Source organism: Hippocampus zosterae, chromosome 17 (assembly GCF_025434085.1).
Source record: "Hippocampus zosterae strain Florida chromosome 17, ASM2543408v3, whole genome shotgun sequence".
Classification (NCBI taxonomy): Eukaryota; Metazoa; Chordata; class Actinopteri; order Syngnathiformes; family Syngnathidae; genus Hippocampus; species Hippocampus zosterae.
In genome coordinates this window covers 12,553,283-12,567,539 of record NC_067467.1, presented here as the reverse complement: position 1 = coordinate 12,567,539, position 14,257 = coordinate 12,553,283, and the positions used below count along the sequence as shown (strand labels likewise).

The following is a 14,257-nucleotide window of genomic DNA, read 5'->3' as shown; positions in this document are numbered from 1 at the left end:
GGCATGTCCCACCGGGAAGAGACCCCGAGGACAACCCAGGACACGCTGGAGAGACTGTCACTCAGCTGGCCTGGGAACACCTCGGGATCCCCCGGGGAGAGCTGGAAGAAGTAGCGAGGGAGAGGGAAGTCTGGGCTTCCCTGCTGAAGCTGCTGCCCCTGTGACCCGGCCCCGGATAAGCGGTAGAAGATGGATGGATGGATATATGTTAGAGCATTGGCCTCGTATGACACAGAGCCAGCAAAACACGCGTTGTTAGTGATGGATTGACGGACCTCCCGTCAGTTTTTACTCTGGAAATTGTGAGAATCACTTAGGCTCGTCAGAATCTGACCAAGAAAATGCCACGTTGAATTAGGAGGATGGCCAGGCCAAAGCTGCTTCAATGGCGGTACGGTTTTTGCAGACAAGTACCTGTATGGGTGCGATCATTAGCAATCATGGCGTTTCGACAAATTCGGTCCGCGAGCTATTATAAGCTTGCTTTAATTCAACCGGTGTAACCCAAAACCGGTTTGGATACAGTTTTTCCTAATAAACCATGTGTATTTTTCCTTCTGACCACCACTTTAATTCAAGTTCAATACAGTATTATTAAATACATTTCACAATGTAACTAGTGAATTTAAGTCATTTTATTTTTCTATTTAATTGCCTTTCCTTTTTTTTTCTTTCAAGCAACCCCCCCTCCATAAGAGTTCTCTGTTTTGCTAATGTCGAACATATGTATTCACAGGTACACGGGTACCAATCCAACTCCGCCTCCTGGGTCGCATTACACCTCCCCCTCTGAGAATATTTGGAGCACAGGAGTAGCCTACAGCATGAATCAAGGGATGTCCGTATCAGGTGAATACCAAACTTAAAAGCAAGATGTTAATAAATGATTTAATTTATTGACTGGGAACACTGCTCCGAAGCGTCCTTCCTCCTTATAAACACACACGGACAGAATTCTTGGTACACCTCGAAGCGAAACCCGAAATCGTCAAAGATAACTTGAATCTGACAAACATAACTAAATATTCAATGACAATCAACCAGTAGAAATTGCAAAATTTTGTTTTGGGTATTTTTTTAACAAAATGATGGTATCCTTACCCTAATATTTTGTTATACAACCTATTGAGTCAATCACTGCAATCAAACAATTTTTGTACGACTGTACTGACACTACTGCACCTCACAGCAGGTGTTTTGGCCCATTTTTCATGAGCAGACTGCTGCAGTTGTCTCAGGTTTGACGGGTTCTTTCTCCAGATGGCATGTTTCAGCTTCCTTCCACAGTGTTATGTAGGATTTCACTCAGAGTTCACATCAGAATAGTCTTTAACACTTTGCTCGTAGTCATTCTTGGTTGTGTTCTGCTGTGTTTTGGGTTCGTATCCTGTTGCAAAGCCCATAACTTGCGACTGAAACTATGCATCCTATCACTGGGTGGCACATTTAAAAAAAATGTTTAACATCTATAGTCTTGTGATATCATTGCACCCTGATCAGATTCAAAATATTTTGTGCCAGATGCAACAAAGCAACACCAGAACCTAACAGTAAACATAGAGCTCATCTGTTTTGCCAGAATGGTCTGTACATAGGAGTTTCTGTTTGTAGGATATTCTGGGACTTTTTGTTACCATTTGTTTTAGTGGTCTCTTCAATTTGTCATCAATTTTTCTCATGCGACAGGGAGATTGGCTCCAGTACCGTCCATCGTACATTTCTTAGCATGTTCAATTGAGATTACAATACAATACAATACAATACAATACAATACAATACATGCTGATTTATATAGCGCTTTCACAACTGCGGCAGCTGTAACAAAGCGCTTAACAAAACAGTTAAAGTAAAATAATAAACACAACACATAACATAAAACACGGACAGTCGTGCAGTCCTAACCACTTTTCCATCACACGCTTTGTTTAACCTATAACCTTTACATTAAACATGCTTGTCTATAATTTTCTCTCTAGTCAAGTCGAATTTTTTTATATAACGCTTAATCACAAAAAGTCTCAAAGGGCTTCACAAGCCCACAGTTGACAAATGTTAACAACAGACATCCCAGGAGGCTCATAAACTACTTACATATTTGGACTTCCTGTATGGAGCGATCTGCATGTCGCCTGCAGCCTCTCTTCTGTGGTGAGTGTGAGTGAATGTGTGTGAGGGTAGGCATCAAACTATCGTAGAACAACTGAGTTTACTGTGGTGTACGTACATCATGCCGTCAATTGTACCTCTAAATAATCTTTGTCATATTTTCTGTCTTTTATGACATTCTTTGAGATATAATTAACATGACAAATACCTTTGTCATCACAAACTGCTTCTGTTGCATTTCGAAGAGTCTGCCATGTTTTAGGACCTAACCTAACCTACCTAACCAACCTGTGTTGTGACACACACTGAGCTCCACACTGAGATTACAATGCTGGCATCTGTTGGCCATCGGGAATGTTTTTTTTAACTGTCCTGGCTTAATAATCAAAATACAGTTGGCCGAAAATTCCCATGAAAATCTCACTTTTTATTTATTCATAGCACACAAATTTTGGGCCCCCACGTCACACTGTTTGTTGATAAAAAAATCTTGAGAAAATAATTGCAAATTAAATCACAGTAGAAATTTTAAAGGAGGGGGGATCTGAATTACATTATTTTCCAACTGATTGACAGACATATCAGTCTGAATTCTGTGGGCATGAATTTCCTTGACATCCTCATGCTGGACCACCGAAAGAGCATCACTGGATCTTTACTAGAGCCCCTGCATTTTGCCTCCCAAGCAAAGAAGTCAGTGAATGAGTCAGTTAACATGGGGCTCCACTCCATGTGAGTATCATGTTTGTGGACTTCAGCTCTGCGCTAAACACTATCAGCCCTGAACTCCTCATCTGCAGTTGAGCGTGTCTCCTGCCATCTGCCAGTGGATGTTCAGATTTCTGAAGGGCACAGTCGGTGCGGCTGAAGGAGACAACATCATCATCAACATGCACCATCAGCACCAGGGCCCCCTAAGGATGTGTCTCCACTGCATTCATCCCTCTGCACAAATAACTGCACCTCAACGTGCCCAGCTAGAAAAACTCTGAAAGTTCGCCGGGGACACCGCCATTGGCCTCCTTGACTGTGACGAGTCACTCACACAACTTGGAGCTGAGCATTCTTACAATGGCAAAGATGATCGTGGGCTTTAGGAAAATCTTTCATTCTAATCGAGCAATTTTGCTACCACACAACCAAGAAATTTTGTTCAGGAATTTCCTTGTGTCAACTGTCGAGACCTTCACGTTCCTAGCAAATAGTCTCTCAGGACCTGAAGTGGAAGCACATCTTCTCCATCTTGAAAATGACCCATCAAAGCATGTACTTCCTGCGGCTGCTGAGGAAATACAGTCGCCAACAGGAGCTGTTGAGACAATTCGACACAAATCTCATTGAATCAGTTGTTTGTTCATCCATCACAGTCTGGTTTGGTGCTGGCAATGGACAGTTAGGACTGCTGGAAAATAACCCCACCGGTAACCCTTTACCCACTCCTGTGGACTTGTAAGAACAAAGAGAAGGGAAGGCAAAATTCTCTTGGACCCTCCACATCCTGGTCACCATCTGTTCCAGCTCCTTCCCACACCTTGGCATTATTGAACTATGCACACAAAACCCATCATACATTCCAATAGCTTCTTCCCTCTTGCGGTCCATTCCCTAAACATTTCACTAGTTGTTCCATGAAAACATTTTCTAAACTTGTCAATTTTGCACATCCCTTTGTGACAGTATTACCCTATTCATGCTTGTAGCTCCACCTTTCTAGGTCCCGTTATTTTCCGCACTATAGGGTGCACCAAAAAGTCTTCCATTTTCTTACAAGCTCACCGAGCGCCTTAACATCCGGTGCGTCATTTGCATGGTCATTACGGTAATACATCGACTCCAAGATGGCTCCTTCCTGGAGAGATGCTTCCAATGTTATAACTTGCTGATGGTTCAGTGAACTGTCGCTGCTTTATTAAATACGTTTTTTGTTGCAGCTCCGAAAAAAGGAGAGCTCTGGTGTTAATTTTTTAGGGTATAATAGTAATAGAGTTTTTTTTTGTGATTTCCTCGCTTGATTTTCTGTTTTGATGCATTACTGTATTTTTGATTTTCATAGTTTCATTGAAGTAATCGTTAATTTACGTTTTTTGGAGGTCGTGAATGCCTCTTGAGTCAAATGAAGGGTCGAGTGGATGCATTGTAGATTGCGCCTTATAATGCGGTGCGTTTAAGAGAAAAAATTACAAAATAAACAATTCATTGAAGGTGTGCCTCATAATCCAGTGCGCCTTTTCGTGCAGAAAAGACGGTACTTGAATAACTGTTGTTGATCATTATTTGACACCATTGGACATTTCAGGTGCCCAAGGAATCTGCATCAGTTGCATATTTGTCATTGAATCATATTTACTGCACTACTGGACACTCCATCATTTGCACAGCTGTCATTCTTAGATACTACAGCACTAATGGTAATTTTACATGATGTAAGAAGTGCTCTCTTAAATGTTGTTTATGTTATACATTTAGCTCGCTGTGTGTTAACACAGACTGTGTTAACACAGCGAGCTAAATGTACTCCTGTAATCCCACACCTGTAATCCTAGTGGGGCTCAAACTACTGGAGACAATTTCAGGTGTGTTCTTACATTCTTGGTCAATAAAGATGATTCTGATTCTGAACCACAATTCAGAAACAATGTATAATGTTCATTGATTGAATTTCATAAAATTTGTGATGTCGTGAATAACTAATTGGGTGTTTCCTTACATTAACAGAGGGCTACCAACAATATTGTCCATGAAATTTGTCCCCCCCCCCCCAACCCCTCAAAAAATCTTTTTTGGAACAAGCTAAGATAGCATTAGTGTTGGTTGACTTAACCTCACAATGTCTAGTTTTCTTGAATACCGCACCTTGAAAATATATATCACTAGAGCCTACGTTATGAAGGCGCAGAGTGGTGTGAATCTAAAATCTGACTGATCAAAAAAGAAACTGCCATTTCAACACTGTGTGTGTGTTTGACTCCAGCACCTGGGATTTTGATGAAATATGATGCAAAAATAAATAAATGACTCAAAGCTGCAAAACAGAAACTCACGCTATGATATGAAGACAAAAGACGATCGCAACAGAATGAATTCTGAAGTCTGCAAAACTATTTTGTCTGACAATTTACAGAAAAAAGCATCCAAACTAGTTGGGAGAAGCTTCATCATGCAACAAGACAATGACCCAAAACACAATACCAGCACAACACTTCAACGACTTCATCAGGGGCAAAAAGTGGAAGGTCATAGACTGACCAAGTCAATCACTCGACCTTAATCCAATCGACCCAATATTTTACCTTCTGAAGACGAGACTGGAGAGAGAAACGCCCAGAAACAAACAAGAACTGAAAGAGGCTGCAGTGAACGCCTGGAAAAGCATTTCAAATGAAGATGCAACCGCCTGGTGAAATCAATGGGTCGCAGGCTTGATGCAGATATTGCAAGTTAGGGTTATGCCATCAATACAACATTGCAAGTTAGGGTTATGCCATCAATACAACATTTTATTCACTTTAGGTTAATTAAATAATGTCTGTTCCAATACTTGTGTTCACTTAAACTGGCTGGCTTCAAACAAAATTTGCTTCATCATGAATTGTGTAAATTTAGATGTAAATACCATGAAATAAAAGCTGGAATTCTGAACTTGTTTGGTATTCATCTTTTGATCGGAAATCCACGTCTTCGGTATACAATAATAATAAAGGAATCAAACTTGCCATTTCAATACTCTTGGTGGTGACTGTGTGTGTGTGTGTGTGTACACACTGTATATGGGGGTACAACAATACATCTCTGGTATCGAATTGTTCAATACAGGGGTTACGGTTTGATGTGGACTGCATGAACAAAACGCACAAGCTCTAACCCAACTTGTTTCGGCAACTAATTATTCCATACATACAAAAAGTTACGCGTCATGTTCCTCCAACAGGTGCTAAACCAAACCAACAAAAAGGGAGTGTACACATTTCAGACATGCTAAATCCAACAGGAAGGTCGCCGTTTTGAATTTAAAAGTTGGCATCCCCGTAACTACAAAAGCTGCTGTCAATTGACCCACATGATCGTATCTTGTAAAGATTTGCCACATTTGAAATTTCCATGTCTGAAGACATCTACAACCTTATTACTATCATAGTGGTAGCACCACATTCTGCCTGAAGAAAATGTTTATTTTCTGAAATGTTTTATTCCTGGATATTTTTCTCCCAGCAGGTTAACCAGATTAACTTCGTATGTGCCTTTTTTTTCTTTTAATGGCTCAAAAGCATACTCTACCATTTTTTAGCGAAGCAGCCTTGGTTGTACGTGTCATCAAAATCGATAACATTTTGTAGGTTTACCCCAAAGTCTCCTGGTGCTATTGTAGTGCGCAGGTTAACAGGAAGTCTGCCATTTTTAATTTTCTTTCACATTTGACTCATTTTTGTTCTTTTATAATGGTCACCTTTTAAAAATCTCTGAGAGGTTTTATCCGATTGCCTTGAAAATGTGGGTGTTTCATCCTCAAATGTATAAGACGACCAGGACAAGCAACCCTTTTTATTTTGGCGAATGCTGTTTGCCCACAAAAAAGACACTGATTTTTTTGGTCTTAACATTCGTGAAAACATGAAACTTGCCTCATACGCCATGCTTGGCCAAATAATCACTATTATCTTTGTAGTTTTAAAGAAATAGCTTAGTTGCTCCGGTAGAACATTCCACGAAGATTAGTGTACCAAAAGTTGGAGGCATATGTAACAGCCCAAGATCTAGAAAAACTACTCTTAACTCAACAGGAAATCTGCCATCTTTAATTTACTTTCTCAATTTGGCCTCATTTTAGACCTTTCATAGAGCTCATATTTAATTTGAGGTTCTTTCATTTTCTAAAAATTCCAATTCCAATATGTCAGTATCCCAACGTGCCTGTCCCAACATTGCCAGGGCCGTGAGGTCTCTCTATAGCTTCTCGCACCTCTAGTTTAATTTATATATAAAATAACCTTTATTTGTCCCACACTGGGGAAATTTACAGTCTACAGCAGCAAGATTGTGGGTAGAAAAAAGAAATAAGAAAAACAAAGTGTTTGCATTCACAAAATAAATGTTACAGTTTCAATGTCAAAGTTCAATTAAGTGCAATATAAATATGGATATAGATAACACATTTTATTTTATATATATATATAAAAAAAAAATCCTCATCTCACCCCTCGGGTGGTGTCCGTCCTCTACCAGAGGCCAGGAAGCTTGAGGGTTCTGCGCAGTATCCTTGCTGTTCCCAGCACTGCACATTGAGATGTCCGATGTTGTTCCAGGGATCTGTTGCAACCACTCATCTAGTTTGGGGGTCACTCCCCTGAGTGCTCCGACCACCACAGGCACGACTGTCACCTTTACCTTCCAGGCTCTCTCCAGCTCCTCTCTGAGCCCTTGGTATTTCTCGAGTTTCCCATGTTCCTTCTTCCTGATGTTTCCATCACTTGGGACCGCTACATCCACTACAACGGCTTTCCTCTGCCCTTTATCTATGATCACGATATCTGGTTGGTTCGCCATTACCATCTTGTCAGTCTGGATCTGGAAGTCCCACAGGATCTTCGCTCTGTCATTCTCCACCACCTTCGGAGGTGTTTCCCATTTTGACCTTGGGGTTTCCAGTCCATACTCCGCACAGATGTTTCGGTAGACTATGCCAGCCACCTGGTTATGGCGTTCCATGTAGGCTTTCCCTGCCAGCATCTTACACCCTGCAGTTATGTGTTGGATCGTCTCAGGTGCCTCTTTGCACAACCTACACCTTGGGTCTTGTCTAGTGTGGTATATCTGGGCCTCGATGGCTCTGGTGCTCAAGGCCTGTTCCTGAGCAGCCAGGATGAGTGCCTCTGTGCTGTCCTTCAGGCCAGCCCTCTCTAGCCACTGATGGGACTTCTTGAGATCAGCCACTTCAGTTATGGTCCGGTGGTACATCCCGTGTAGGGGCTTGTCCTCCCATGATGGTCCCTCTTCCAGCGCCTCATCTTCTGTTCCCCATTGTCTGAGGCATTCTCTGAGTACGTCATCCGTTGGAGCCTTCTCCTTGATGTATTCATGGAGCTTGGATGTTTCATCCTGGACAGTGGCTCTCACACTCACTAGTCCCCGGCCTCCTTCCTTTCGGCTTGCGTACAGTCTCAGGGTGCTGGATTTGGGATGGAACCCTCCATGCATGGTTGATCTTAGCCTCCAACCGTCTTTTCCATGGTGGGTAGCGTATCTCATGGCTTCCATGGTTGCTCTTATAGCCCAGAGTCTCCAGGATCACTGATGCTGAAGCGTATATCAGCTCATTGGTTTCTGTGATCGTTACGGTAGGGATCGCCCACAGTGCTGCATTCACACTTTCTATGAGACTTTCAGATGGTACTTCACATAGCCGTTGTAATCGGTTTCTAGGTTGCCCAGCTTTCATTCTCGCCATGATCTTAGCTTTCAGGTCAGTTGCTGCCTCGCTCAGCATTTCATTCATTGGGGCTGGCCACCAAATCTCATCATCTGCATTCATTGGGGCTTGCCTCCCAATCTCTTGTATGACCTCCTCCTCTGATCTGGCAGCCTGGGGCCCTTCGCCATGGAACCTGCGTTGTACCTCATCAATCTCAAGTTGTGACAGCAGTTGCCGTTTGTGGATGTTGGAACACTGAGCTACTAGTTGTTTCGTGGTCAACCGTGACTGTGGGTTTCGAAGTAACCATTCAGCCCACATTCTCTGCATGTAACCCCTCTGACTAGGGTTGCTTGAGTAGTAGCATTCCAACAGAGCCATGTTATTGCCTCTCGCCCATCTCCGCTTTGTTCCAGTAGCCCATTTTTCATCAAGGTGCTCTGGTTCCCCAGCACCTGACGCAGACCTTGTTTGGCCGGGCGACGTCTGAGCCGGCATGTCATTCGTTTTATTGTCTCTCATCATTGTATGAGGTAGGCATTAGCGTGAAGGATCTTGCCCAAGGACCCACACTGGATGGTGTTATGTGCTCATTTTTGCCCCAAGAGGGATTCGAACCACCGTCTCCCGTATGCCAAACCGATGCCTTACCAACTGAGCTATCCAGCCGCTTATATATATATATGTATATGTATATGTATATGTATATGTATATGTATATGTATATTAGGGGGCAATGCAGAAAATGTTTAATTTTGGGTATCAGCTGAACAGTTTAAAGTTGAAACGTTTTCCACCAAAAACGTCAATTTGTGGTGGAAAGCTGACTCGTTCCCAAAAATTTGGAAGAACAGTTATAAATTGAGTCGGATGGGTTAATCTGGCATAGCAAATCCTCTAAAAACCAAAAAGAAACAGCTCAAAGGGATTTAAAGTGCATCTCCAGCTGCCCATCTTCAAGTATTGATGGAGAAAGGAGCAATATTGTGAAGTTTGATAAATATCTGGTGTTGCCGTTTGTGTGTCTCATCCTGTATTTGACAAAATAATTACCCTGTTTAATTTTAATATACTCCGCTATGTTAGAACGGATATGACTTCAAGTCGTTGATACGGTGTCCCTTGGACCCACCAGTTGATATTGAGTGACACACCAGATTGCTTGCATACTGAGGTGAATCTGTCTTTTTTTCCCCCTTCTTCTTATCCCCTAATAGCCCATTCACTTCATTGTTTGCGAAAAATGATGGGGACAGTTGGGCTCTGTAGCCATCTCTACTTTAGATGAAAAAATATGTATAGATAGATGAATAAACATTTCTAAATACTTAAGAACAAAGCATTTCAATTTTTTTATGCACTACGAGTAGTTTTATCTAGAACCAGTGCTCTACAAAAGTGCACCAAAACATGTTTTTTTTTTTATTTAAGCGAGGAGTCGGCAATCCAAAATGTTGAAGGAACCATATTGGACAAAAAAAACAAAAAACAAAACAAATATGTCTAAAGCCGCAAAAAAAAAAAGCCTTCTCTTAGCCTTGTAACGCAACACATGCTGTTTGTATCTATATTAGCCTACTATCAGAATGGCTAAGTGGTTACAAATACTATATTTTTCCCTGCACAGCATCCTGTAGAGCAAGGGTGCCCAACCTTTTTTGACCAAACATCTACTTTTTGATCGACCAACCTCCCGCGATCGACCCGTTACCGCACACGCATGCATACGCACGCAATTACACACACATGCCTACCTACCTTTGTCGAGACCAGATGTGGAGGCATTCGACGCACTTTTGCAGCGTGTTAACTATGTAGCTCACGTGTACCATTTTAAAATGCCTCTATCGGCCCTCCAGACTCCCATTCTTTGCCAGGAAGCGTTAGGAATGTTTGTGTCATGTTTTTCCTCCAACATAAACCATATTAAAAAATATATATATATTTCCCTCCCCCATCTTTTTCAATTTTCAAACATTTTTGAAAAAGCTTCAGGGAGCCACTAGAGCGGTGCTACAGAGCCACATGCGGCTCTGGAGCCGCGGGTTGCCGACCCCTGATTTAAGCCTTCACATGCCATATATCTTATTTTATATATATATTGCGCGCCGTCCCGCACGCGGTCTGTCCTTCCGTCTGTCCCTTTTCAAAACGTACCTACTTCACCGCGCCGCTGCGCGCCGCCACTCCGCCGCTCAGGCAGTGGCTCACTACGATCGCGCGGGCATCTTAGCGAAAAAATGTTGTCTACCCACAAGCATTGCAATAAAATTGTTAGTTATTTAGTAGAGCTAAACATCTCTTTATTTTCGCGATAAGCAATGAAGATGAACAAAAAGTTGAACCAACCAACAACACTTTTGTAGGCCGAAGGCCCACCTTACCAGCCTTCCGCAGGAACTAGCTGATGAGCCGCCCGGAGGGCGGTGAACCACCACCTTACCAGCCTCCCGCAGGAACTAGCTGATGAGCCGCCCGGAGGGCGGCGAACCAGCTAGTAATATTATAATAGAAATGAATACTGCCCGTTTGGCATGTCCAATCACTTGAATTGGTGGACCAGTGATTGTAATTAAGTTATCAAAGTGATCATTCTTTTTCTTGAAATACTCTAAGATGCTGTGATTAATCTCCAAATATTTGCCCCCAAATTTCAAATTTGTCCCCAGTATTGTATAAGGGTCCTTAAAATTTGGGGGGCATTTTGTTGACATTTATTTGTACCTAGAGGTTGTTTAAAAAAAATTAAAATAAAAAGAAAAAAAATAACCAACTTAGTCATTCTGATAGTAGGCTAATATAGATACAGGCTTACAAGGCTAAGAGAAGGCTTTTGTTTTTTTGCGGCTTTAGACATATTTGTTTTTGGGTTGTTTTTTTTTTGTCCGATACAAATTTATGTTACACAAAATATATAAAGTTGTCTGGCAATAATCGGATATTTAATTTACTGTTTCTTGCGCGGTCAAAGCAGTTTATTTCAACCTGCACACGTGCGCTCGTTCGTGACATCGTGCTGTGGAGAGTGAAATACTCAAATTCTCTTGAACCACTCTGTGTTATGGCTCTAGCCATAAGTTTCTACTTCCAACACACTCTGCTCTCGGCATTCTACAGCAGAATACATGGCGCAACGCAGCCGGTGACTGACTTAATTCCAGCACACAATGAACTGATAATGATATTGATTCATTGTTGCAGCCCGAATATTTTTTTGTGTGCGTTTTATGTTCATCCTACAAGCTCACTCAAAAGCCAAATCACCCTAACATTTTTGGGTATTTGATCTGTTATGATAACTTTTTGACAGTGTGGATGTTTGAGGCTTATTCTTTTGACTGCGATGCGATTGATGTTTTTCTTTGTTAATATTGGTGACTGCTGTGTTTCTTATCGTCCCATCCAGGAATGCCTGGAGCTTATGACCTTAGTACAGTCATTGGCAGTGGCCCATCAGTCTCTCACAACAACCTTATCCCTCTAGGTACGTCTTTCTCCATGTTTTGTCACTGTCTAATGCAATTCTACAATTCTGTCAGCACTGTCACATTTTTGACAAGGCTCCCATCAAAATGCCAAATGTCAACTTCCATGCAAGGACAAAAAATGTGGAGTCAGTCTTACAATCAATTTTCCAGCATAGGTCCTTTAGTTAACCGTGTTAAAATTGCCCGTAAATAAAAAAAAAAAATGCCGATCTCAGATAGGAACAGTGTGTAAGAATCTACAATCAAATGAAATTGTTTGAATGTCAGGCAAAAGTGAGCAGTTTTATCCCTTTTCACCTTTTTTAACCCTTAGGTCCTTCGAAACAAAAAACCCTAAGTTATGCGTTTTACAATGTTGTTAATGATGTATTTGTGTTATACAAACATTCTTTTTTTTTCTCAAACACTGAAAATGTTCAGAGGCACCTGTGCTATCCATACATATATAGTTTTTATTAGTTCTTTGGGATTTTTTATTCTTTAGTTTTTGCAAAAGGAAAAAAAAATTGTGTCTGGAGGTCCCAACCAAGCCCTACTAACAATCCCGACCGGACGTGTTCATGTAAAATGCATTCGTTTGAAGCCTACTGCAAAAAGGCAAACTCATTTGCGATCCTCTGGCGGCACCTAAAAGTTGCACAATTGGAATGACCTCAACCCAACAATGTGGCATGTATACGTCTGTTCAAGCGAAAACGAAGCGATTGACGTAAAAATCGCGTGAAATGCATGTTTACACATTAGGTTTACGATGCATTCAAAAATCTGAATTATAATGGGTCTCGATGGTGCAAAATATGTCGGTCGGTCGGTGAAGGCCCTCGTTATCGAGGAATGCGGCCCCCAGGACAGGGCGACGGCTCCTGGTGCTTGTGTCTCCAATGACTGTGGAGGCCCAGTCTTCCTCGAAAACCCCGCCCGCAGGATTGACAGAAGTGGGTTGGGGGGTAAATTGTGAAGATTACGGAATCAAAACCTTTGTTATTATTGCTGCAATGCCTGAGAATTATCAGCCGGTGACGTCATCCCCCCCCCCATACGTTTCAGCTCTCTCGTGTTTTTCCGAATGCCTTTGCCTTTGATTCAAAGACATAATTTTGCATTTATCGCAAACGGTGGACTACGAGGGTTAATTAAGTAACCTTGTGGCCCATGTCAAATGTCTTTTTTCTTTTTTTTTTTCCCCCCTTTTGTTTTGATGGGGGTTTTCTCAGATCGCTGAAAATGGATGGTGGGGGATGCAAATGGCCCCCGGACCGTAGTCTGGACCCCCCTGCTTTAGCATATGGCTCTGAGATGTTTTAGTAGGTCTCCGGCTGTTACATATACCTCCAATATTTCCTCAATCTTGGTGACACGTACAACCATGGACTAATGTTTTTGCAGTTTCATGAGATTTTGTGCATGTTTAGACCCTCAAAATCTGCTGTTTTTGTTGTTAAGCGCTTTGTTACAGCTGCCGCTGTTGTGAAAGCGCTCTATAAATCAGCATGTATTGTGTTGTATTGTATTGTTGTTGTTGTTGAACTGTGGTTTGCCACAGCAACAGCATTTCGAGTCAATATGAGGTCAGTCTAGTCAACCTGCTGGGAGAAAAACAAAGTACAACATATTTTCCTTTATCCAATAGGTGGCGCTGTTTCCAATTTCTAGTGAATCTTAAATCTGCTTATTTTGACTGTCACTTCCTCCATCTCACAGCCACCTGCACTCCTAACCACACATGCGTGTTTCTCGCTCTCTCCTTCCTTCTCTTTCTCTTTCCGTCTCTTTCCACTACTGCAAATCTTGTTGTTCCAAACGGAAATAGCTGATGAGTACTCAGTATGAGGGTGGACTCAGACACTTTCATTGGTCTACTGTGACATGTTTAGTAATTTCATTGGTCCGATGTAACAATAATGAGGGGATATAATGACGGCTTGATGCTCATCAGTAAAAATGCATAAATAAAACCATGTCACATTTAAAGCTGGAAGTTTACAAATTTTGGAAAAAACTGTCTACTTGTAGTCCGGAATATAATGCCGGGCGTGATGTGTGTACAAAGTTTCATGTTGTAACGAATCTTAAAACCATCAAAATCAGGGGGAAGGTTGGATGTGAAAGAAGCACATCCCCACAGTAGGTGTATATAGTGACGTTATGTGCATTGTGCAAAACAACATCCCAAAAATGACACATCTACAAAGCACAGTTCAAACTGCAAGCAATCAGTGACACGAAGGAACGTAGCAATCGAGCAACAGCGAGAGAG

At 41.8% G+C, this 14,257-nt stretch overlaps 1 protein-coding gene across 5 annotated transcripts in view; it reads left to right on the top strand.

Moving 5' to 3' along the window:
• The window catches only part of carm1 (coactivator-associated arginine methyltransferase 1), a 57,162-nt gene that overhangs the window by 40,468 nt on the left and 2,437 nt on the right, over positions 1 to 14,257 (top strand). For 2 of the 5 annotated variants that reach the window (XM_052049661.1, XM_052049663.1), the window contains exons 13-14: positions 737 to 849; positions 11,919 to 11,996. In XM_052049661.1, the coding sequence (XP_051905621.1) occupies positions 737 to 849; positions 11,919 to 11,996 (191 nt within the window). Of the gene's footprint in view, positions 1 to 736; positions 850 to 5,227; positions 5,828 to 11,918; positions 11,997 to 14,257 lie in introns of those variants that run through there. The other 3 variants (XM_052049662.1, XM_052049664.1, XM_052049665.1) reach the window with 2 other exon arrangements.